This window comes from Physella acuta, unplaced genomic scaffold (assembly GCF_028476545.2).
Source record: "Physella acuta isolate Inbredline_101_S28 unplaced genomic scaffold, ASM2847654v3 ptg000648l, whole genome shotgun sequence".
NCBI classification, from domain to species: Eukaryota; Metazoa; Mollusca; class Gastropoda; family Physidae; genus Physella; species Physella acuta.
Genome location: NW_026732167.1, coordinates 566546 through 593383, shown reverse-complemented (window position 1 = coordinate 593383; position 26838 = coordinate 566546). Strand labels below are relative to the sequence as shown.

The following is a 26838-nucleotide window of genomic DNA, read 5'->3' as shown; positions in this document are numbered from 1 at the left end:
ATAGGCTACATACCAGACAAACAAGAATGGACATCGGACTGTCCAAATAGGAATAAAAGCTACTTCCATAGAGCAAGTCGGCGTCAATGTTGCTGGGTTTTTTTTCTACTATCGTTACAGTAACCCTAGCACAAAAGGAAACCATTGCCCTAACCCTAGCCTATTCCTTAACAGTGACACTTGAGCCTAGTAAGGGGTCATCCGTAAATGACGTCACGCTTTTTTGACGATTTTTACCACCCCCTACCCTCCATCACACATCGTCACAAAAAGCCAGAACCCCCCCCCCTTTTCTAAAATGACGTCACACCTCAGCCTACAACTCCCCCTCAAAATTGTAGTTGAATTTTTCTTAATACATCTATATTTTTCCAATATCGTGTCTGAACTCTGTCAACGTAGAGCATTTTAATCAATTCCTATTACAATTTATTACAACCGTTTTCTAAAACGCGAAATAAGGGCTAAAACTCGTTTTCTAACATTGCTTTTTTATAATGCAAAAGTGTGACATTACACCATCTGAATGCCCCCCCCCCCCCCCTTGCCCCTCATCACACACCGTCATAAGCTTACGGACCCCCCCCCCCCCACTACGAAGGTGACGTCATTTATGGACGACTCTTAACAGTCATAGAGGCAAAAAAAGTAAGGGGTCAAGACGTAAAATCTGTCAAACGAGGGCGAGTGAAAAAATTGGGCGGAGCGTGAGGTATTAGGTAGTAGGTGCACTATTCAATAAGCCTATGTTGTAGGACGTCCATGAGTCCACCCAACCCTGAGGACTTGACTGTCGGTAAGAAGAGTAAAGGTGGCTTGGTATAGTGCTGACCACTCTTTGCCCTCTGTTGTATGGAGCAGAGACAAGGAGTGTCTCTAAAGCTAGCACAGCCAGAGGCGTAGCGAGGGGGGGGGGGGCGGGGGGTGCGGACCGCACCGGGTGACACCATTTAGGGGGGCAAAAAATAGCAAAATATATAGAGAAAAATTTGAGGAGGGGGGTTGCAAATCGAAAGTTTGAGGGGGGGGGGGTGCAAATCGAAAGCTTGAGGGGGGGGTGCAAATCGAAAATTTGTCCCCGGGAAGGGTCGCTACGTCTCTGGGGGGGGTGGGGGGACACACCATTAAGTGCCGCACCGGGTGACACCCGACCTCGCTACGCCAATGAGCACAGCGAAGATACCGACCTTCAAAAAAAAGATGCCTTATACCGATTTTGATATTGAGGTGGCAGGACAAAGTGCCGAACATAGAATTATGGAGAAAAGCAAGGCAGGAGCCTATGACTGTGCAAATAAGAAGGAGGAAGTGGCGCTGGGTGGGACACGCTGCGAAAGGCTCACTCAAATGTGACACGCCAAGCGCTTCAGTGGAACACCCAGGGAAAGCGGGAGAGAAGGCGCCCAAGATAGACCTGGAGGTGGAGTCTTCTCGAAGAATTGAAGCCAACAGGGATGTCTTGGGAGACGGAAAAATTAATAGCCGGGGATCGGATAAAATTGAGAGGACTAAGTCAAGTAAGTCACTCTTTCCCCTCAGTTGCCAAGGTCAAGGTAAAAGTTGAACTCTACTTCACTTGCATAATGAACCTTCGGTTTCGAAAAGGTTTGCCTGGCAGACTAAGCTCGTTAGCAGGGGACAGCAACTGATCTAGGTGAGAAAACTTCGAAATCAAAGAGGAGTGGAGCCCCCTTCTTGGGCAATTTAGGATAACCAACTCTTTTTTTTTCCTTTCGGCAGCTTCTGCAACCAAAACTGGTACCGAACGTATTGCTTAACATTCCTTTGGACAATGCCGGTCAAGGAAGAGATACCGATGCATCTTTATTCTATAAACAACCCATGATCTCTTCATCTAATGCCCTTGTACGCGACCTATATAATTCCACTTCTTTGCTTGCATCAATTTTCTCATTAGGCAAAACGGAGACATTAAATGGGCCTAAATGATGACTATCGACCAACCATTCAACCCCCACCTCGGGCCACCTCCTATTGTCTCACGTTGTACAAAAAGCATTACCACTCGTTCCAAAAAGACCTTAAAAATTCCATCCCCTCTAAAAATTCTTCCCTACCTCTAAAATAACCCTAATCAAAATCTAAATTGTCTTCTTTTTTTAACATTTTTGTTTTCGAAAATTAGAATTAAAGTAGATCTATGTCACATTACACTACAGGAATTTACACTCCCCTTCTTAGCACACCATAGCACAAAAACGCCCCTTCCCCCTCCCTCCGTTATGTTATGTGAAGGCATTTGAAACTTGATACTAATGAACTTCCCTTGAAAGAAAATAATGGCTAGGTTTTTGATAGAGAAGCATCAAAGATAAAATATAAGAAAGGGGAACGTGATATATAAACATTAACTTTCTTACATAACAATAAGTTAATAACTTACATACATTACTGTTGAAAAATATTACACCTGGATTTAGAAATAGATACTAGATCTAGATCTAGATCTAGATCTGAGCTACTAAAAACCAAAGATCGACTACCAGAAAATTGTCGTTTGGTCGTAAAGGTGTTAGAGTAGTCTTCTCTTGGTTAATTTTGATTGTTCTGCCTTGTCTTGTTGCACTGTATTTATTATTTCATCGATCTAAAATTTAATTTCAGTATTCGTAAGAATTGTATGAATTATGATGCATGATGCTTTGATTTAAGATTTTTTAAGTATTGTAAACATAAGTTAAGCTTAAAATTATATAAAATAATCATTTTTCTCAGCAAGTTTTTCAAAAATTAAGTTTAACCTTCAACAATAAAAATGAATCAGGCATATGAATACAAAGCAACAAAGAATGAAAACAAAATCAACGTAGGCCGAAGATCTGTAAATAAATAATTAATTTTGTATCAGAATGTATTAGACTTATCCTTCTGTCGGCAGAGGCCTATTTATATAGATCTATTCTATTAATCTACGCCTACATACCATACGTAATTAATTACATTGGTAATTCAGATATTCAATTTATAAGACAAGAGTGCTTATTGTTATATTATACACTGTATAATATACTGTATATATAATATACAGTATTATACACTACAACAACAGTGACTAGATAGTGTAGATAGTAGATAGATCCAGCCAGTCAATGATTCATTTTTCATTTTATTGTGACAGTACAGTGTTGTGTTTACTAGTGTGTAGTATAACTTAAAATAATAGTAACAGCACTGTAACAGAGTGTAACTTGAATTAGTAGAATAGTAGTATTAGTAGATCTAGTACTAGTATCATCTAGTAACTTACTCTAGCTATGGCCTATGGGATTGAGAGGCCTAAGCCTAAGAGTAGACTGTAGACGGGTAGAGAGTTAAGAGAGTGAACGTTGAGACGAGAGGCAGTTAGACTGCTAAACCCCGAAAGTCTCGAGTTCAAATCAGGGTTTAAGTCAGCAGAGCATAGATCTACCTGAGTCCACCCAGTTCTGAAGGCTAACTCACAAAAAGCTAGACCCCTCCCTAAAATGACATCTATCAGCCTACAGCCCCTCTCAAAATTCAGTTATATTTTTTTAAACATACATTAACATTTCTTTCTAAAAATTTTACTGAGCTAATCTATTTCTTTTACGCTAGTTTACAAAAACAGCTTCCTAAAATACAAAATAACTACTAAAATTCAGTTTTGAGCATTATTTTTTACTTACAAAACTTAAATGAGATTTTGACAGTTTTTTTTTCAGCTTTACACCTGCCTACTTTATCATATATGAACTATAAATGATGTAGGGTAATTGCGCTAATAATATCTTAGTCAAGATTTGAAACATTTTGACGTTTTATAAACTTCCGAAGTTGGAAAAACTTAGCTTTTGCAATCCTGCCTGTATTTGTGTATGGAAGCATAACTTGAGTACCGTTTGAGTTAGGTTAAAAAAATTGCATATATAAGTATTGTATTAAATTAGTAGTTTTCTTTCAAATTTGGAGCGATTTCTGGGAACTGGAACTTGCTCTACTTCCAGTTACTCAAAAGCCTATAGCTACAGTACCTTTTAGGTTAGGTAGACAAGCATTGGATTGTATGAAAAGGTTTCTTTTAACTTTTGAACAATTTCCTATAACTGGTAGTGATACTTTACTCTATTTCTGTGGGAACCAGAGGCGTAGCTAGGGGAGGGCGGGGAGGGCGGCCGCCCCGGGCGCCGACCCTAAGGGGGCGCCAAAAGGGGTAGAAAAAAAATTAAAAGCTTATTTTAAGCTGCAGTTTTGAGTTATAAACAGTCAAAGTAAAGAAATTTAACGGCTGAGAGCCTTTGCATACTGATTTAACTGTTTTCTACCTTGATTGTGTAACTGTAAAACATATATCTTTAAGAAACAGTGACTGGAAAAACCGTTTTCCAGCTTTACTAGGTGGAGGGGGGGGCGCTTTTTCGAAGACTAAAATCTAAAAAATTCACACCGGATTAAGGAATAAATAACCGATATCACTCAGAAAAGAAACCCATTGAACTAAAGCGTATTTTATGATTGTGTAACATAAAAAGAGTTAGTGGCGTTTAAAATCCGCTCTACCATTTTTGTCCAAGATGGTTGGGCGCTTTTTCACGAACAAAAATCGCAGGATTTGTACTGGATCGGTTGCTAGATAACTCTTTTAACACTTAGAAAAGAAATCAATTGTATTAACACTTTATGTACAATTTCACTACCCAGTTTTGCTAAGTAATAACGCGACTAGTTCTTTGTACAATTCTTACGATTCTCTCAACTTCATCGTGAGAGATCAGATACTTTTACTTGATTGCATTACATCTTGCCTGAATCACTGCATTAAGAGAAATAAATATCACGGATTCTTGTATCGCTATCCGATCAGTAAAATAGCAGACTGTCGGAGCGGGTGGATGGGAAGCGACACACTTTGCCAAAATTTTAGGAGAGAAGAAAATTAGTATATTGTACTGATTATTACTTTGTTCAACCTAACTGATAATTCAAAAATGCAAAATTGGCCTATTATTATCGAAATTGTTCTAAAGACACGACCAAAAGTAAACCAAATAAGGCTTGCACCTTCTACAAAATACACTCTAAAGCAGTGGTTCTTAAATTTTTAGAATACCGAACCCCACCAGTTTCATATGCGCAATCACCGAACCCTCCTTAATAGTTGTATCGTCCACAATGACAAAATCCGATCGTGAATCCTATGAGTCGGCTGTGTGTCTTGACCTCCGCGGAAGCCCTGAGACTGAATTACCAAACCTCTCGGATTCGATGGAGCCCACTGTTCTAAGCTCTTTTGATTTTCTACTTTTTATTCGTTTCGACATCTTAAGGGGAATTTAATTGGCGTCCAGTGAAGTTTTAGGGAACGACAATCAGCTTAATTGTTAATTTTTTTCCAGACTGTCGCACACACAAACACATATATATATATATATATATATATATATATATATATATATATATATATATATATATATATATATAGGGGGCGCCAAAATGAAAGATCGCCCCGGGCGCCGGGAGGGGTCGCTACGCCTCTGGTGGGAACATGACAATTTGAGTACATTTATTTTGCAGATAAATACACCACATTTCATTTGAGTAAAAGATCTAATACTTGGATTCCTGTCAAATTTTGAGTGACCTCTGATATCCTGAAGTGGTACTTGCCTCTGTTTCTGTTATCTAAAATACCAATAATAGTACTCTTTCAGGTAGATAGATGAAATTTGATACACAGGTATAAGATCTTATTCTCTTGATTCTATCAAATTATTTAATGTTTTTCAGTAACAGTACTTTACACTATTTCCGATTTCTTTTTCTATTTGACTCTACTCTATTCAAAGGGTGCTTAAGAGATTGGAAAATTAGTGCTTTAAAAAGAGGTATTATTCTCTATTTTTGATTTCTCTAAAACTTCAGAATTTGATAATTTTATTGTATATCATATTCTCATAAAACATGTTCTCAGATATCTTCACCTCTATAATAATAGTTTTTCTCAACAAAACAAAGCTGATTGGTTATCTCATGAACTCCTATATTTCTATAGCTTAAGTGCAATCCCAAAAATATTGTTATAAAAGAATATACAAGAATGTTTAGGGGAAATCACTCCAGCATAATTTAAAGAATGTGACATCACATTTTCTGAACCTCCTCCCCCTCATCACAATATACAATAATAACGAAACTGATAAATTGCAAGAATAATTTTAATTACTCATAAAAAGTCATTACTGCATTAAAAACTTATTTATCATTAGCTACTATAAGTGGGTTTCATTTCTTCTTTGAAGTCTTTTGTTCTTTCTCTGATGAGTTCACTTGAAATATTAGTTTCTGTTGACACTAGGCGTCAATGTATGTTGAAGAGAATGATTGCAAATGTTGTCAGTCGCGACCTTTGGTGATAGTGACAAGCTGTGTATTTAGTTTGAGTATACTGTCTAGCCACTCTGCCCAATGTGGGTTATAAATATTTGCATATAGATAGTATGGTGAACTATTCAGCTTATCTGTGACCTCTTAATTATCAAACTCTTCAAAATCTGGTTAAACTTATGATTTTATTAAAACTTTTGACAAAAATGTTCTTGTCCAGATCAACTCTTTCAGCAGCATAGAAATTAATTACTTTATAAGTGTGAGTAACCACAGTTTTAGAATAAGAGATCTCCATCTCTACATTTAGTGAAACTAAGAAAATCGACTTTAATCATTTTTTTTTTGTTTTTTTGTTCAAATTATACAATGAAAACAAAAATTCATAAGTGTCAGGTTTTTATTTGAAAAAAAAATGAATTTACTATTCCACTTTGAAGTTTTTTTTATAGATCTTGATAACACTAAAGTTTGATATTTGATGCAGAACTAAAAGGTTATGTATCTGATATTTAGTTTTTAGAATGCTAAAACTGACTTTTGAAGTCACACACATTGTTGATAGTGGTGTTTGCAGGGACTGTAGACCAACAGTGGTTGGACTTAGTAAAATTATTGAAACCTGTTTGCATAGAAATATATATATATATATATATATCTATTTAGTAATATATAAACATACCACAACTTTGCTATCATCATTCGTTCCCTGTTAACCGCAGGTGTCGACTTTAGCATTCCTGGGAATGTCCTCCACACAGTTAGGTATTACTATTGGTCAGTCCGTTCTGGGCTGTAATTTGATACCCTTGGCATTCGTTCAGTTCACATGGCCTGTGGGGATGTCCCTCTTAATCATTAGCCTAATGCGTCAATACCGGTCAATCATTAGCCTAATGCTTCAATACCAGTCTGTACGTTCTAGTCAGTGTTTCAATACCTGTGTTATCCACAACACAAATCATTATGCATACCAACCCCATTATTTCTAACTTTCTGAATCCATTGTAATGTATTACTATTTTGTTACGCTATCTATTGGTTGTTTTGTTTTTTTTTCTAAAAAATGCATCAGTACTATTCACTTGATTGTCTGCATTTTAACACGTTTTTCTTAACTCAGCTTCGCGTTTGTGGATTTGTTTGTTGTTAAAATTGACATCGAAAATTAGCCCACTTCTGATTGCTCTACAGATCTGAAATTTGGCATGCAGGCTACTTTCGCCTAACAATTTCAAATGCAATCATAAAAACTAGCAATTAGAGACCGTAATTAGCTTAATTTAATTACGCCCCAAGGACCATAAAATTGAGGACATGATTTCTAAAGATACCGACAAGACGAGGCCTATTGACACAGTTACTTCGGCCCCAATCGATGTGAGCGCGCTGGCCGTGATCGTATAGTGGTTAGTACTTCGCGTTGTGGCCGCGACAACCCAGGTTCGAATCCTGGTCGCTCAAGATTTTTAGTCCGTGTATTTATAAACACTTAGTCAAGTCATACTTAATCAAGTCATTAGATAAAGTAGAAAATAAACTATATAAAAAACTTTTTTAAAAACCACGTTTTTCATGTGTAGCAACGGACTAAAAAGGAGAAAATAAAATACTTAAAAAAAACTTTTTAAAAAAACCACGTTTTTCTTGTGGACTAAAAAGTAGAAAATAAATTTTTCTTTTGTGCTTCCTCGAGCTGTGCAGATTCTTGTGATGACTGACAAAAAACGTGGGTCGGGCAGATGGGTCGGGAAATTTGATGGTGAACGTACCCACGTTTTTTGTCAGTCATCACAAGAATCTGCACAGCTCGAGGAAGCACAAAAGAAAAATTTATTTTCTACTTTTTAGTCCACAAGAAAAACGTGGTTTTTTAAAAAGTTTTTTTTAAGTATTTTATTCTTAATTGCATCAGCTCTGGCAAAATATTAGCTATGTTTCTTTCTTGAACAATCCCCTTAAATCAAACTATTTTAGTCCTTGTATGTATGATTTATAGATACATTGTTAGTGTGAGAATAACATTACAAACTTCTGCTGACTCTATCAGTTTATTATATAGTCATCAACAAAAACAGTATTGTTAGAGTTTACATATAAAATTTAGACTTTACGGCTTGATCTATCAAATACTTTAGAGATTTGCTCTTATAGTAACATTAATGAATTTGTTGTTTATTAATTTATTTTGTAGGTAATTACTGCTACTGTATTTGTAATTAATTCTTTGTTTTATAATATGCAGGATACCTAAGATAAACAATCTTAATAAAGTTTATAATATTCTATTAACTTTTCACTTCATTTGCTGATTCAGAATGTAATTAATGGGGAAATTATGAATGTTTATAGCTTTGTTGAAGAAATTTGGGTTTAAATAAACATAGGCCCATTTAGTAAAATACAGAATGATAGTTTTTTAAATGATTTATTAATTTGTATTTCAGTACATTTCTTCTAATGAGATATCTAACAAACATCTGAATAATATTCTGGCATTATACAATGCATGTGTTTAAAAGAGAAAATAAAAAGGAATAAACAGCCACATTCAGAATAATAGGCATTACATCGGACAGGTAAGGAATTTTTATTTGAGGCCAGATTAAAATATATGTTTACGAATTAATCTTTCTTTTAATTCTTTTTTTTTTCTTCTTTTTTTTATCTGTTCTGTTGTCTAGATGGGCTGTTGTGGCACCTATAGTGTCTTTCTGATTATATTCCTCTATTTCACTTCCATAATATCTTTCACTCTATAGGACTGTATTAGATTATCTGTCACCTTATATGACGGTATTAGATTATCTGTCACCTTATAACACTATTAGATTATCTGTCACCTTATAACACTGTATTAGATTATCTGTCACCTTATAACACTGTATTAGATTATCTGTCACCTTATAACACTATTAGATTATCTGTCACCTTATAACACTGTATTAGATTATCTGTCACCTTATAACACTGTATTAGATTATCTGTCACCCTATAGGACTGTATTAGATAATCTGTCACCTTGTAGGACTGTATTAGACTATCTGTCACCTTATAACACTTTATTAGATTATCTGTCACTCTATAGGACTGTATTAGATTATCTGTCACTCTATAGGACTGTATTAAATTATCTGTCACCTTATAACACTGTATTAAATTATCTGTCACCTTATAACGCTGTATTAGATTATCTGTCACTCTATAGGACTGTATTAGATTATCTATCACTCTATAGGACTGTATTAGATTATCTGTCACCTTATAACGCTGTATTACATTATCTGTCACTCTATAGGACTGTATTAGATTATCTATCACTCTATAGGACTGTATTAAATTATCTGTCACCTTATAACGCTGTATTAGATTATCTGTCACCTTATAACGCTGTATTAGATTATCTGTCTCCCTATCTCTATCTATCTATATATATAATTCTCTTCTGGGAGCCGTTAGAAAACAAGCTGCAAGCGCCTCCTTGCAGTCCCCTCTCTTTCTCTCTATCACTATCACTACCACCCCCACCCCACCCCCACATTGTCTGGTGAGCTGTGGTCACGCTGTTTACATTTTACAATCATAGAGACGGGTTCAGTGACAGCTATTAGGGGCAGATAATTTAGTTTGAAACGATTTTAAACTTAGAGGAGGTAACTAAGAGGAGGCTGCTTTCACGTGGGGGGGGGGGGGTTTAGTGTTTTAAAGCAAATATTTTCAGTGGCAGCATTGGTACTGTCGAATTCACAAATTATAAATTACTGAAAAGTAGAAAAAAAACAACTAAATAGCGGCGTATGTTACGCAGCGGGTCGGCTCGTATATATAATTCTCTTCTGGGAGCCGTTAGAAAACAAGCTGCAAGCGCCTCCTTGCAGTCCCCTCTCTTTCTCTCTATCACTATCACTACCACCCCCACATTGTCTGGTGAGCTGTGGTCACGCTAAATGTTTACAAAGCTAAATGTTTACAAATCGTAGAGCCGGGTTTCTATTAGGGGCAGATAATTTTGTTCGATTTTAAGCTTACAGGAGGTAACTAAGAAATAACTAAGAGGAGGTTGCTTTCACGGGGGGGGGGGGGGTGTAGGGTCGGGGTTAGGGGGGGGGGGGGGGTTAGTGTTTTAAAGCAAATATTTTCAGTGGCAGCATTGGTACTGTCGAATTCACAAATATGAATTACTGAAAAGTAGAAAATAAAACAACTAAATAGCGGCGTATGATACGCTGCGGGTCGGCTCGTAGGACTGTATTACATTATCTGTCACTCTTTAGGACTGTATAACATCTGTCACTCTATAGGACTGTATTAGATTATCTGCCACTCTATAGGACTGTATTAGATTATCTGTCACTTTATAGGACTGTATTAGATTATCTGTCACTCTATAGGACTGTATTAGATTATCTGTCACTCTATAGGACTGTATTAGATTTTCTGCCACGCTATAGGACTGTTTTAGATTATCTGTCACTCTATAGGACTGAATTCGATTCTTATCTGCCACGCTATAAAACTATATTAAATTGCTTTTTTTTCACTATTTGTATGCAGCTGTATACGACTGTACTCGATTATCATCCGCCAACCTTTAGGACAGTATTAGATTCTTATCTGCCACACTATAGGACTGTATAAAATGACTCCTGCTCATGTAACGCATGACAGTAATAATATCCTGTATGACAGTAGGGCACAATGAGGAAGTAGCAGTTTAGCCAAATTAAAGTAGAAGGAATGTGTCTCACCCACTAAATGTCAGCACTAGGCCGGGGTCACACCCCTGACCCTTAGCTTTAATATAAAAACCATTGTTGCTTCTCACTTGCTCTAAGCCGTTATCTTTATGCTGGTTCTTGTTTTTGGAAAAACTTTCACAATGGATTTGTTTAGTAGTAGTAAGTAATGTTAATTTAATTTTAATTACAATTTTTTTTTAATTTCATTATTATTGTTTTAGTATTTTAAAAAAAAAATTGTATTTGATTACTTAGATGAAAATGAGCAATTCTCTGAACATCAAGTACCAGCCTCTGTCACAGTCCATACCTAGTGATGATGAGGATGAGGGTTTTGATGATAACATTCTCTATGATTCTCGGCTGGTTAATGGACCAAAGATGGATCGGAGAAATGTATTTGAGTTAGAAAAGTTGGGTCAGCCTAGGGTCACCTCGCCTCCCAATATTCAGTTTATGGTAAATTTTGTTTCTGTTATTTTAAAATAATTTATGCTAAACTAGTGTATTTTTCTCATGAACTTTACGGCTCTCAATTAAGTAAACTTTTATTTTTTTGTACTTAAACATGCATGTTGACATATATTTAAAAAACAAATTATGATATGATTTATGGCAATTTTTAATATTTTTTTAAAACTAAACTTACATTTTTTTAATCTAGGGTAGAGGAAGGAGAACTGTGGTTCTTGTGGCTGTTCTTCTTGTCATATTGTTAGGAGTAGCAGCTGCCGTAGGTTTCCCTGTAATAAACCACCTCTTTAACCATGGGATTGTGATTGAAACAATAGTGGGGCAGAACACAGCAGACTGGATGAAAGAGTTTAATAACACCTGTAAGTTTGTTTTAATAACACCTTTAAGATTGTTTTAATAACACCTGTAAGTTTGTTTTAATAACATGCGTAAGTTTCTTTCAATAATTTGTATGGGGCTACATAGTTGTTTGGCGAATTACATGACTGCATGAAAGTCTGGTGTTAGGATCCCAGACTCTATAACATCCCTGGGTCTACCCAGCTCTGATTTGGTACCGGACTCTTTGTTAGGGAAATTAAAGGTGGATCAGAATAGTATTGAACACATTATCCCTATACATGTCAAGGTGATAGAAGCTGATGACCTCTACTTCTACTGCCTTTTATCGTATGCATTGATTTAGAAAAGGTGATGCTAAATAAAACATCACTTTTTTAAAACAACAATGGCCCCTCTACAAGTTTACTGACACAAGATTCTCTATTGAAATAAAAACTGTTCACAGTCAGGTGTATTTGCTGCTTTTCATTGACATCAGTCAATATTGTAAAATACCTAGATATCACTAATATGCAGTATGAAAAGTTAAGAAGTGGTAGGTAGCGTCATAACCTTTCTGAACTGGCAGACAATAGAGCAGAAGAAGTAGAGTTCACCTGTTTCTCTTACTATAGAAAGGTATTGTTTTAGATTAACACACTATTTATTTCCCTGACTCGATTCGGTTTCCATCACAGCTTTTGGACTTGCCAAAATAATACTCACACCTGGCAACCAATTGGTGGTTCACTACACCTACTCTAGGTTCTAAAGGTGTGCTTGACCACACGATACCACAGGTTGTGAAAATGTGCTTGACCACATCAAACTACAGGTTGTGAAAATGTATAGGTAATTTAGTAAAAAAATTCTGATTCTGGATTCTTCTTTTACACCAGTGTTCCTTCTGTTTTGTAGGGACAGAGTCAAGCATCCGAATGATAGATGTCAATAATGACAGAATGGATGACATCGTCATAGCTCTGACTAAGAAAGATCTCATGGATTCTTTAGTTGAACATGCCCAAGGCATGGTGAAATACTGCTCTTCTATTGGTGAGACAAATTGTCACTGTTTATTTTTGTTTATCTGTTGTTAAAAAATAGTGTAAATAATGTGAACATCTTCATCATTTAAAAACTTTTTTAAAATATAAATTTGCAGAAATATTTTTTTTAATTTTCCAGAGAGCAGAATATATCCTTAACTTAATATAAATACTCATTATAACTTTAAGGTGTTTATTTCTAGTTTTGAGCAATATCTAAAATATAAAGTTCTATTGTGACTCAGCTTTGAGCTGAAATGGACATAGAAAACGTTTTTATGGCTCGTTAATAATTAACCAGCATCATCATTCGCCATTAGTGCCCAAGAGACATGGGGCAGATGAAGTAGAGTTCATCTGTTTCAATGACCTCGGGTCATATAAGGGATAATGTGGACAACACTATGCCCAGCCGCCTGTTTCCTTAACATGAGTCAGGTACCCATCATAGCTGGGTGGACTCAGCGTCTCACAGGCTAGAGCCTGGGATGAACCCGAGACTTTCATGTTAGCAGTCATAAGCTCTACCTTCCAACCATCCCATCCCAAATTAAACACTGAAAAGTAGTTAATCCAGGCTTGATTTGTCAAAAGGTTTTGATCAAAATAAACTTCCCATAACTAATATGTTCTTGTTTAAACCCTGTGTAGAAATAAATGTAAACAACTTTTTGTTTTCTTGTGTGCAGGTTCCAGTTACCCCTGCGGTGGTGTCTTACTGGCACTTCGTGGTGATGATGGCAGGGAATTGTGGAAGGCTGCCACCAGATCTGTTGCTGTGCACCATGTCTGTGGTGGTGTAGATGTCAATGGTGACGGCAGGGGAGATTGCATTGTCACGGGTCGTCACTCTACGTGTCAGGCGGTTGACATAGTTACAGGTTTAAAAAAAATTATTTTTTATTGCTAACCTAATGTTTATGCTTTTATTTCTTATCATAAATCTATACCCCAGCAAGGGCAGGTGTTGCAGACCGCATTGGATGACACCATTCATAAGGGTGATGCCAGAATAAATAAAATTGTCTACTTTATTGAGAATATCTGGGGGTTTTTCTAGTTGATTTAACAACACACTAAAAGTAAAAACATATTTAAGCATGATCTGGGATTTGTGTGTGTGATGGGTGGGGGGGGGGGTGACACCAATATTATTACAATTTTGGTTCAGCTTGTATATAGGCCCATATAAAAATGTTGGAGGGCACCACCCTCAGTTGCCACACCTGGTGTAAACCCGACCTAGTGACGCCACTGATCCATACTATTACAGATAACAACTTTTGTTACTTTTATTTCTTAAATAATTAAAGAGGTGTCTTTAATTAAAGTACATTTTTTTTTACGTTTTTTTAATTTTATAGTGACTTTATCACTTTGCAAATTATTGTTTTTAATCCCATGTTTTGTTATTATTTTTGTAGGTAAAATTTTGTGGGTTATAGATCCAGAGAGCAGAGAGTGGTCCAATCACTTCAATCCTCTGTGGACTGTTTATCTGGGCCCAACAGTACAAGATCTGGACCAGGATGATGTAATGGACCTCATTATTTTGCACAGCCCAGACAAAGAATCATGGGTCAGTTGTTTTTGTAGTTTTTTTGTTTGTTTTTGTTTTTGTTCTTTTTTGTTTTTCTTTTTAAAATAGATTTTTTTTTCAACATAATGCATTTAATAGCTTTTTTCTGTATACTCATGTATCAACATTGAACCTAATGTTTTTTTCCTCCCAGAGTCATATTCCATCATCTGGTAGGCTGATTATTTTATCTGGCAAGACTGGCTTGCCAATTGGGAAAAGTTATTTTGAGTTGCCAACCAAAACAGAATCCCAGATGCCACCTGTGATGTACACAACACCCACTCAAGCCATCTATATTTTATATGGATTAAACACAGAGTCTACTCAAGGTATATTTCATACTGTGTCAAGCAAACAAAGCAGATAGCTAATACTCTCTAACCATATTTTCTACATTAAATACAAGTTAGCATGAAATCATCCTTAAGTTAATCTAATGTCTCTGTCCTACTTTTAGTCGGATAATGTGTAATGTCAACCCTACATATACAAACCTATGACAGAAAGCATACATCCATCCTCTTAAGTATACTACTGTGTTGTTTTGAGTATAAGGTAAAAGTTACCCAAACATTTGGTCAAATGTTCAGGTTTTGTTATCTGCAGGAAAAGTGATGGCCATCTCCCTTCCTGAGCTGTATTACAATGTAACTGAGAAGAAGATGACTGGTGTTGATGTGACTGCCTACAATTGGCCTTTAAGACAAACCCAAGTTGGATCAGCTTATGTGTTGCTGTAAGTACTAAAAGTAACTAATTTATTTATCAACACTTGAAGCAACTACTCAGTTACTGGTTGTCTGATTGTCAAGAGACTGTATTCCTCCCCCTTTATCTGAATCACCTCATCTTTTCCCATTTATGCCCAAGACACTTATGGTAGATGAAGCAGAGTTCATCTATTTCATTGACTTGGACATACGAGGATATATTGTAGCTAGCACTATGCAGCTTAGTTTCCCTAACACGAGTCTGGTACAAAACAGTGCTGGGTGTGCTCAGGGACGTTATACAGGCTCAAGCCCAAGGGATCCATACTTGAGACTTTCTAGTTAGTAGTTGTAAGCTCTACCATCTGACTATGCCCCCCCCCCCTACTTCCACTATTTATATACTCACTCCATAACATTTTAAATAGTTTGAAAACTCAATTACTACCCTGTCATATTTAATAGTAGACAAATGAATATTATCGCTAGTAATTTATTTTTGGGTTGTCCCAATTCCAGTCAGAATGTAGATAAGTGGTGTGTTTTTTTTTACATAACTTAGATACAAATAATAATCCAGTTGTTGGTTTTGAGTCTTCACTTTCAAAGTCGTCTAGTGGGTATCGAATATTCTAAAATACCAAAAATCTACTCTATTAGTCATCAAATAGTTTCAAACTGTACTCTAGAAACAGCCACTCAACAAATAATTTTCTTTTGTTTTCAGTACAATTTCAGGTGGTATTTTAGCTCCCCCTGTACTAGCGGATATGAACAATGATGGGAGCCTGGACATTCTGGTGACAAGTGTAGATGGGAATGTGACATTGCTAGATGGTCAGACACTAACACAAACTTGGACGCGGTTGTTTCCAGGCATGGTGACTTACAGGTTAGAAACCTTTTTAAGTTGTTTCCAGGCATGATGACTTACAGGTTAGAAACTTTTTTAAATTGTATGGTAGTTTATGATCTGCAGTCTAGCAACATTACAGATAATTCACTTCCAACGTTTGTGTCAAATTTAAGTAAATATGTTTCTTTAGTTGTTCAGTGTTTTTGTTACTGAAAACACTTTTGATAAGTACTATTTCTGTTATTTAGTCCAATCAATAGACCCCTGGATAAATATGTTACTATTTTAAATGGTTAGGTATATTGAAATAAAATAAAGCAGTCATGTTACGGAGTGTGAAATGCAAAATTAACAGATAAATGCTATAATGTGAAATGTGATATCACCAGAGGTAGTATCTGGGCTAGATGTAAAAATAAACCATTGATCATAATATGATATTATATGATTATATAATATTATACATATATTATATTATTTCACCAGCTCCTTACATATACTTAGATAAGTGCTGGGGTTAGATATAAAGCGCAGGCATTTAAGTGTGTGAAATTTGATTTTACGAGCTTCTTTCATATACTTAAATCAATGCTAGGGCTAGATATAAAACTAAGGCAGGTGTTAATGAGTGTGAAATTTGATTACATTAGCTTCATTCATTTACTTAGATAAGTGTGAAGGTTAATTATAGATAAGTGCTAGGGTTAGATATTAAACTAAAGCAGGCATTAATGTGTGTGAAATGTGATTTCCCCAGCTCCCCAACACCAGGATACTATGACTCAGACTCAACACTTGATTTTATTCTTCACCTGCATCAAGGTGTGCCAGCCAAACACCGGTCATCTCAGGTAATAACCTTGTCATTTCTGCACCTGACATTTCTACTCATGCCAGTTACAACAGTTGGCATTACCTGACCTTGACACAAATACTTAGGTTACCTGCACTGTCAGACATTGTTTTAGTGTGATTTATTTTTGTTTACTTCCATTTTCAGACTGTGATTCTGAATGGCAAGGATGGCTCCACAATGTGGTCCCATCAAGGCCATGGAACTTTCAACTCCAGTGATCTCTCTCTAAAAACTCTTACTGGCACCAAGGATGTCTTCTTGTTGAAGCTCAGCGGCAGAAACACATCAACTGTACAGATTGATTTCCTAGACAATCTAACAGTAGGTAGCAGTTTAAAATCTGTCAGAAATGCCACAACTGTACAAATTGATTTCCTAGACAATCTAACAGTAGGTAGCAGTTTAAAATTTGTCAGAAATACCACAACTGTACAGATTGATTTCTTAGACAATCTAACAGTAGGTAGCAGTTTAAAATCTGTCAGAAATGCCACAACTGTACAGATTGATTTTCTTGACAATCTAACAGTAGGTAGCAGTTTAAAATTTGTCAGAAATACCACAACTGTACAGATTGATTTCCTAGACAATCTAACAGTAGGTAGCAGTTTAAAATCTGTCAGAAATGCCACAACTGTACAGATTGATTTTCTTGACAATCTAACAGTAGGTAGCAGTTTAAAATTTGTCAGAAATACCACAACTGTACAGATTGATTTCCTAGACAATCTAACAGTAGGTAGCAGTTTAAAATCTGTCAGAAATGCCACAACTGTACAGATTGATTTTCTTGACAATCTAACAGTAGGTAGCAGTTTAAAATCTGTATAGATAAATTGATAAAGCAGATAATCTAACAGTATGTAGCAGTTTAAAATTTGTTTTAAAAATCTGACAGCATCACCTCAAAATATAGATTGATTTGCTAGGCAATCTGATAGTTATATCCTGTGTATCTTTTATATCCTTTGTCCAACAAGTGCCTGTCCAATTATTATTTTTTTCCCATATTTTATAGAGAACTTCAGCAGAATCTGAAGACAGCAGTGATTCTGGTACAACAGCTGATAAGGAGTTTGAATTCAAACATATGTGTAGGTATCTTTTGTATACATAAATATAAAACATTTATGCGCCCATTAAAAAATATTTACTTTAAAATTGTTTATAAAATTAGTAAATAAAAAATTGATGTGTTTAACTTAAAAAGTAAAATTACGTATGAGTTGTCAAATGTCAGCATTCTATGGTGGATATTCATAGCTTTAAAAAAAAAATAAGAAAAAATACCATTGTTATTTAGAATTGTGGTGAAGTATATATGCTGTGATATAGTTTCTCCTCTGTGACAGGTGATGAAATCAGACAAAGGGTCAGCAGTCAGCATGCCCTGTGTGATGATGATCTTCAGCTTTTCACACAGGAACTTTTTCTCATGGACAGTTTTGTTGCCAGCTACCCTCTAAAAATACTGGAGCATAGGGCACACAGGCATCATTATCGTAAGTCATATAAGGGAATGCAGGCATCATTATTGTAAGACACATTAGGGCATAAATGCATCATTATTGTAAGAGACATTAGGGCATAAAGGCATCATTATTGTAAGACACATTAGGGCATAAAGGCATCATTATTGTAAGACACATTAGGGCATAAAGGCATCATTGTTGTAAGACACATTAGGGCACACATGCATCATTATTGTAAGTCACATATGTGCATAAAGGCATCATTATTGTAAGACACATTAGCATATAAAGGCATCATTATTGTAAGACACATTAGGGCATAAAGGCATCATTATTTTAAGACATGTTAGGGCACACAGGCATCATTATCGTAAGTCATATAAGCATACAAAGGCATCATTATTGTAAGTCATATTAGAGTGGGGAAATTGATTTGGGGGGGGGGGGGGGTATAATGACTATTATTACTTCTGTATGAATATTATAACAGTTTGAGTGTATCATTATTTTAGATTAAATGAATGCTGCCTCCTTTTCTCTATCATTATCCCTATCCTAATCATAATTTACTCGTTACCTCACCTGGGTTTGCTGAATGTTTAAAGTGATTTGAAAATTTCAGGACTTCGCCATGAAGTGGGGACTAACCATTGCCACGACCTGTCTCCCCGACAGAAGGACAAGATAGACATGTGTACAGTACTGGTCCCTACAAGTCACACAGGTACACCCAGCATCTGTCAGTCTGTTGGGTTTTTTACATGCTGTGGTAGCAAATATTCAAGTTCCATCTCACACTACAAAAGGTTGCTTCAACCATGACAGTGTTATTTTACTTAGCACACAGCCATGGTACCTAAAGGGTTAATATATTAGGACAGCCGTCAGACCACCTATCAGAGATATGTTATCTGGGAAATTTAATAGGATTAGATTACAAATGCTTTACAACACTTGGATTAGTGTGTATAGTTTACCCATAAATTACTGCAAGTTTCCCCCTTAGTGAAGAGTACCTTGTAAAATGTAAATGAATGGTTTGAGATAGGCATTGTAGAGGGCAAAAGATGACAGTGTAATAATTTGTTTATCTGGTGTAATGTCCATGTTGAAATGGTTTTTGGCAGTAGACCTGTGCAAACTGAGCTTGATATGGTAATGGTATTAGAATGTGATAGACAAAAACTCAAATATTACTGGTATATCACAATGCTAAATTTACTAGATAAGACTCAACTGTACAGTCATACATTTAGGACTTGTAACACATTACTATGACAATTAGGTTTGTTTTTATATGTAAGATTTAATACCTGCAGCTTTATGAAAATATAATGCATAAATTTCCAAGTTTAATTTATTTATATTTAATCAAATTTTGTTGTAGTTATTGATTTCTGATAAATTCTATTTTTTAATTCGGATAGGAGCTGTAGGCGACGTTGATGGAGATGGGTCCTTGGATTACGTGGACATCACACAAATGCTGGGATCCAACCACAGTGACACGTTTGTCATCACTGGCCAGTTTTCCAACATCATCCTATCCAAACACAGCATTAAAACGGCCATTGCCAGGGAGGACTTCACCTCTCTCAGCCTGACCATGAACCTGGTTGAGCTGCAGTCCACCAGTGATTCCAGGCAGCATGTCAAGAACCTGGAGTTCTTACCTGCTTCCCTACAGGTGTGGACCCAGTACCTGGGTGTCAACAGAACTAGCGTGTATAGCGCACCTCACAGGTAGGGTTAGCTCTAACACGGGAGGTAGGAATAAGAAACGTTGTTGGACATGGGAATATTTGTTATTGTTACTTAAAGCTTTACTGTACTGTCTGGTCACCAATAACAAAATTTTTATGTAAACTAACATCTGTTTAGTTTACACGTTTTGGGTGGATTCATTATATCTTTTTTGTTCCATTGAAAAAAATCACTGAATTACTAAATTTTAAAAATATAACTCAATATCAAAACTCAATACCCTGCCTTAAAAATATTACACCTAGTACTATGTAAAAAGAAATGTCTGTATTTAATTTTTAATACAGTATTAATCTTTGAATGTATACTACATAGCTTTCACTTATGACATTTTAAAAGTACATTTTATCCAATTTTCACTATTATAAAAAAGGGACATAAATATATCAAATTTTCACCATTCCAAAATTTACACAGATATATTCAATTTCCTCCATTAAAAAACTACATGAATATGTATACAGTTTCTACCATTAAACAACTACATAAATTTTCCAGTTTCCAACATTAAAAAGCTACAGCGCTTAATCTGCTTTCTAGCATTAAAAAATTACATAAAAATAACCACTTTTCACCATATAAAAAGTTGATGCCTTGTATTTTTTGTTGTTATTGATAAAACCTATACCTCACCCAGCATAATTGAGTAAGGTAGACTGGTTAAATGTATAGGTTTAAACTTGATGAACGTTTTTTAGAACATGTAAAGATTTGCAAACATTTTAACTAATTAAAACCATAAGTGTTCTGCTCAAGAATTATCTCCCTATTTGTTTCTAAATGAGTAAAACCATCACTTCTTAATTGGTCAACATTAGAACTAATTTTTAAAATGATGCATTTTTTAAAAATTGTATTTATATAAGTAGATAACTTTTCTGTAGACAGCATTGCATGTTAATATGATAGATGTAGAAAAAAATTCTACATTTTTTTAAACTTGATGTTATGGAAATACTGGTATGCTTTAATTTATACATGTAAGCTGTGTGGATGATGTTTGATCTAGTGTAAATAACAATGATAAAACGAATCTGAATAAGATGTGAGATTCTGATGTTGATGTTGTAACAAGTGAAGAATCTTAATCGTGGTGTTAGTCCGAGAATCGTTAATGTGGCCTTTTGTAAAAATAATGTCAGGTTTTATGTAAAAAGTGAGGTCAAGTTTATTTATTTCCAGCTCTCTAGCTGAAAAATGTGCAGCTCTGTTTTGAAAAAATGCAGCTTTGGCGCATGTACTGGCAATGTTATTTTCTGCTAGTTTGTTGTTCTATAGAAAGCCTACTGTTGCATTGACTGGTTGATTATTGCTGTGTACAAAGCTGTAACATTACATTGTAGAGAACGCTGTATACTGTTTGCTGTGTATACTATGATCATTCTAGTCTATAGTGAGTTGAATTGTGTTGTTTCTGGGGTTTTTTTTTTTTTTTTTTTTTTTTATAAATTCTGATATTGCTGATTTTTTTTCTTTAACTCCACTTTTTACTAATAAACCACAAAAATATTGTTAAGAAATTATGGGCAAATTAGTTTTGTAAATATTCATTGAGAAGAAATGGTTCAACCTCATCATAGATTGAGATTTTTTTTCCAGTTGATTTTAGATTTTAAAATGTTTGCTTTAAAGTTGAATCATGGAGTTTTGAAATTAAAATGTTAACCGTTATTTTAAACTGCTAACTCAGTGTAAAAATCAGTGCAAAAAATATTTTGACTAGTCATATGATATTAACCTTCAGGGAAGAAATAAAAATGATTGTCATGACTGAACATAGAAAACAGTGGCAAGGGCTGCAGGGCTAGCATAGATAAAAAAAAAAAGAGAGCCACACAAAACTGGTGTGGTGTGGCTGCATCCCTCTGCTCCCCAGGGGCCACAAAAGAGAAAGCGAGGAGACTGAACTAGCTAGGGTGGGGTTATGTTGTACATATATGTTACTGCTCCACCAAATGTTCAACACATGTGGCTTATTGTGTCGTACTGATCTCCAATTTCTAGTTTTAATGCGTGTAACACAATTGTGTTCTTTTACGTATCTACTGTATGTGTTGAATACTTGCTGATTTTACTGTTGGTCATTTCATTTCAAATTATTTTTGACCCAACATAATACGTAAAAGATTCCCCCTATTATTTTTCAATGACAACGTTCTTTTTAAATTAAAATTGCGATTCGGTTTTTAGAGTTTTTACTGCATGACATGTTAAAATAAAGTAGGGGTCATGTTTAATAGATGTACTTAAAGAGTCAAAAATCTGTTTTTTCCTTGATTACAAAATAAATACTACTTCACATTTCTTGAGCCCCCTCAACACACACACACACACTCATGTATACATTAATTCTCAATCTCCTTAAAGCACATTGTCATAAAAATGTGTGTGAGTTTACCTAACCTTTGTGCGTGAGATAAATATTTGCGCCTGTAGGTGTATACATCATACCCGGTTAGGGGTCATCCATTTATGATGGGGGGGGGGGGGGGGCAGGAGGGTCCGAAAAAAACTGAGGGGGGAAGGGGGGGGGGGGGTCCAAAAAATTTTTTAAATTGTGGACGTCATAAATGGATGACCCCTTATGGACAACCATTTTTCCATGATGTGTAAAACTTTTCATGCTTGGGGATTTAATTTCATCATCTCTAGATGTATAAGATATTTACCTGTTTTACTATTTTAATTTGGAAGGTTATTGTAAAAGCATGAACAAAATGTATAGAAATATCATAATACATTTGTTTTGATGTTGGATAACAGTTTACTGTTCTCACTAAATCCTTGGAAAGTGTTTTACTAGAGTGATTAATGTGAAGTTATATTTTTTGGTCAAATTTTACCTGTTAATACTTTTAAGTATGCTTTTAGCTGATTTATTCATGATGTATTTTGTTGTACTTATAATGAAATTATAGCTGCTGTTTTCAACAGCTTATTCTGCCTTAAATATGTTTTTTTATGTTGCGGTACTTAGACAGTGTTTATAAGGAGTGGGTTAAAATGATTTTTAATTACAATTGTAGTCTCAGTCACAGTTAATGATCAAATTTTAACACAATACAGTATTTAGAAATCCAAAGAACACTTAAATATTTTGATAGAGACCAAGGTAAATGTAAACAAAATAATATACTCATTTAATAATCTGTTAGCATTTGGAATATCTACAACATATTTGTTTTGTGTATTTTTTATTTTTATTTATTTATCCTCCACAAAACAAGTTGAACAACTTTATTAAATATTAGACTAGTTGTCAACAAAAGTATTTGAAATGTATATGATGTATGTATTTTTTACTCCTCTTAATGAGATTAAATGTTAAATTATGTAGAGATTTCAAAAGAAATGTCTTTCGTAAACTGTAAAAAACAGAGTAATTTTCACTTTTAAGCGAAATGGCTTGTTCTTTTTTAGGCGAAGTTAAAAATATAGTTTGATTCCGTGTTTTCATAAGGCAGATCAGTGTGAAATTGTAGATTGTTTTTGCAAAGGAGGGACACTGTAGTAATAATTCTGGATTTTTTGGTGCAGTTTTTTTAAAAAGAAGCTTGGTGTTGATATTTGAACTTTTGAATGTATCAATCCAAGATGCCACTCTGTGTTAATTGAGGCTTGCTCAAAGCCTTTGTAGATAGTTAAAGTCTGAGAACAAAGTACCTTGCTAAAAGTACTTTTGTTTTGCTTGTTAAGAAAAAACAAAAATAAAAACAAAGCCACTCCTTGGTGGTGGGATAATTGGTTGTGAATTTTTTCCTTGATTGCCTCCCCTCAATTGGTCTGCTTATAATTAAGTTCTAGTGCATTGTTTTATACATGCATGAAATATGTACTTCAATGGGTTAAGCACCCAGTTCACATGCCCCTAACACCTCTCAGTATTTTTAAAACTTGTATCAAGTTTTGCTTGTTGGTAGACTTAATAGATTCAGCAAGTTATAATCTCTTGTTGAATCTTCAGTTTGTGGTAGTGTACACACTTTGAACGAGTTTTATGATCAAAAGCTGGTGTTCCCATGGTGAGATTGGTGGATGAGATTTGATATTAGATACGACATCAAAATATATTTGATTGAACCTGGTATATATCATCATGAACTTGACACCACAGGAACTGTATAAAGATGCTGTTCTATTTGCATAGGCTTTAAGACAGTAGTAGAAATGTAGATAGTATATGTGCAATGTAAATCATATAAATTAATTAAAAATTAGTATAAATTGGATTTGTAGAATATTAGGAGTTTTTATGTCTAGTATTTTGATTTCTTTATTTTTCTTATGCATTGTTCATTTTTTTTTTAATTTAAAAAAAAAATAATTTTGTATTTTTAGTATTCATCAAATCATTAAAAGAAATGTTAACTTTGAGATTATATTTATTCAGTCCAATTCCTTTATAATGGACATAACCTCTGTCTTAACTAACAAAAATGTTCACAAATTATAAGAAATTTTTTTAGTAATTATTTTTTCTAATTTAAAATATGAATTTTTGTTGGACATATTTTTTTAATTAAAGCTTACAAAAAAGTTGTACAAACATACAGTGAAGTATATTTTGCTGTCTTATACTTGCCCAGTTAATATTCTCTCTGAATAAATATTACTTAATTTAATCAATCTCTTGCCATCCTGCATAAAATTGAAACACACTAAACAAAAAATTTAAATTGTAATGACAAGAAATACAAGTCACCATGAAAGAGATGAACATTGATATTGTTGTACAAAACTCATTAAAAAATCAAACATACCTTCATCTTTTTATGTTATTATTTATTTTATTATGTGCATGAATTTTGACCTGATTTTTCTGTTTATTGGTTTACACAGGTATGTAGAAATTTTCCTAATTTTGTCCAAAATTTTTTGTGAAACATGGACAATTTATCTTTTTTCTTCAATTTAACTAAGTCATTTTATATCCATTTATGTGTGCACCTCTATTATTTTATGTTATTAATAAATTGACTTTAATTGCTAATTAATAAAACAAAAATGACATCTACCAGTAACTTAATTAAAATTTAAAGTAAGCGTTGACTGAATAGCATTTGCTGCCAAAATGTTTTGACTTGTTTCACAATAGGTAAAAAAAATTTGTATTTATTGAGTTCTCTCCCTTAGAACACTGAGCCCTAAATACTAATACTAATACAATATTTTGATATTTTGAAAAATTCAATACTTAAAACTTAAAGTATTATTAATAAGTTTTTTATGGAAAAAGTTGTGTTTCTGTATTAAAAATGTGTGTGTCTGTATTACCTATTTTTAAACACATGACTCATTCACACATAGATTGTAACTGGTGTGTGGTACAACAGTGTTCACTACAGTTAAATTTGTTTGTTGGTGGAAGGTTATAAATAAACTAATGGTAATCATTGTAATAAAGGTTATAAATAAACGGATGATGAGCATTGTAAAAGGTTATAAATAAACTGATGATGAGCATTGTAATAAAGGTTATAAATAAACTGATGATGAGCATTGTAAAAGGTTATAAATAAACTGATGATGAGCATTGTAAAAGGTTATAAATAAACTGATGATGAGCATTGTACATGTTTGTAAATAAATTTATGTTCATGATTACCTCCCTTGATGTCTTGTCTATTGTCAGATCAGTTTGTTTAGTTTAAAAATAAAACTGGTATAAAGATTTATTGCAATCTTTTGAGCTGGCTGTTTATAAGGAAATAAAACAAAAATTTACCTCTTTAGTAAAAAAAAATTGGTCAGTAAATTATGTAAGAGATTTATGCAGCTTAATATACAACCGTATCAGGTTATTTTGATTTTAAAACTTGCTTTTATTTGTTTCTGTAGCTTGATCCTTCTTTATTTCATTTTTTATTAAATCCTGTTGAAGTGAAACAGTTTTTATGAATAATTTGCTAAATTCGACTTCACACCAATTACATTTTTTTTTCAAGTAAAATTCGCCTGGTTTTCTGTGACATTTATGAAAACAAAATTATGATTCTAAAAATAAACTCAAATAAACGGCCTTGTCTGACACGCCCCGTTGTTTAAACCGTCTGGTGAGTTCATCGGGTTAAAGGTTAACAGAAATAATCGCGGGATTTACATAACATGTGTGGGTCGTTTTTATTTTTTTCCATTCCTATGCATGGCAATATTTGGTTTAGTGGGTGATCTTATTTTTTTTTTAGAGAGAGCTGAGTGGCTTATATTAAAGGATACTTAACAAACGGAGGTTTGGTGGGTTTTTCTTTTTTTTTTAAGAGTTGAGACCCTAATATTAAGGGATTTTTGACAAACGGTCACTCGGGACATGCTACAGGCAGTTGTCAAGTAATGTCTAGGACACATTTCGTCAAAAAACGAAATTACTTAAAATATCACACACAGGCGCTAGTGTTAAAATTATTACAGCTTTAAATTCTGCCCACACCCCAGAACTAAATATTATTTTATTATTCATTTATTTACTTAGAAAATTTCAAGGGTCGTGTCCCCCCCCCCCCCCCCCCCCCCCGAAAATAAACCTGAAAAAGAAACTTTGGCTACACCTTGTTGCTGCACCAGCTGGCATCGTTTATGGGTGCTAATGCTTACACCACAAGTTTGTGGGTGCTAATGCTTACACCACAAGTTTGTGGGTGCTAATGCTGAC

General features: G+C 34.6%; 1 protein-coding gene across 1 annotated transcript; it reads left to right on the top strand.

Annotated features, from left to right (window-relative positions):
* The first annotated feature begins 2810 nt into the window (after positions 1–2810).
* Positions 2811–22027, top strand: LOC131948559 (uncharacterized). Its single transcript, XM_059310148.1, has 16 exons — positions 2811–2965; positions 8811–8942; positions 11358–11561; positions 11767–11938; positions 12819–12956; positions 13639–13830; positions 14374–14528; positions 14683–14860; positions 15138–15267; positions 15969–16133; positions 16855–16948; positions 17098–17274; positions 17972–18047; positions 18306–18455; positions 19048–19149; positions 19853–22027. The coding sequence occupies exons 3-16, from the start codon at positions 11358–11360 to the stop codon at positions 20170–20172; spliced, it is 2253 nt and encodes a 750-aa protein (XP_059166131.1). The 5' UTR covers positions 2811–2965; positions 8811–8942; the 3' UTR covers positions 20173–22027.
* Positions 22028–26838: the final 4811 nt, after the last annotated feature.

Bases quoted from the DNA above. Each gene is read 5' to 3' on its own strand.
- LOC131948559 (XM_059310148.1), top strand. From the start codon at position 11,358: ATGAAAATGAGCAATTCTCTGAACATCAAGTACCAGCCTCTGTCACAG. The intron at 13,831-14,373 runs GTTTAAAAAAAA...TTATTTTTGTAG, and splicing joins GGCGGTTGACATAGTTACAG to GTAAAATTTTGTGGGTTATA. The intron at 17,275-17,971 runs GTAGGTAGCAGT...CATATTTTATAG, and splicing joins ATTTCCTAGACAATCTAACA to AGAACTTCAGCAGAATCTGA.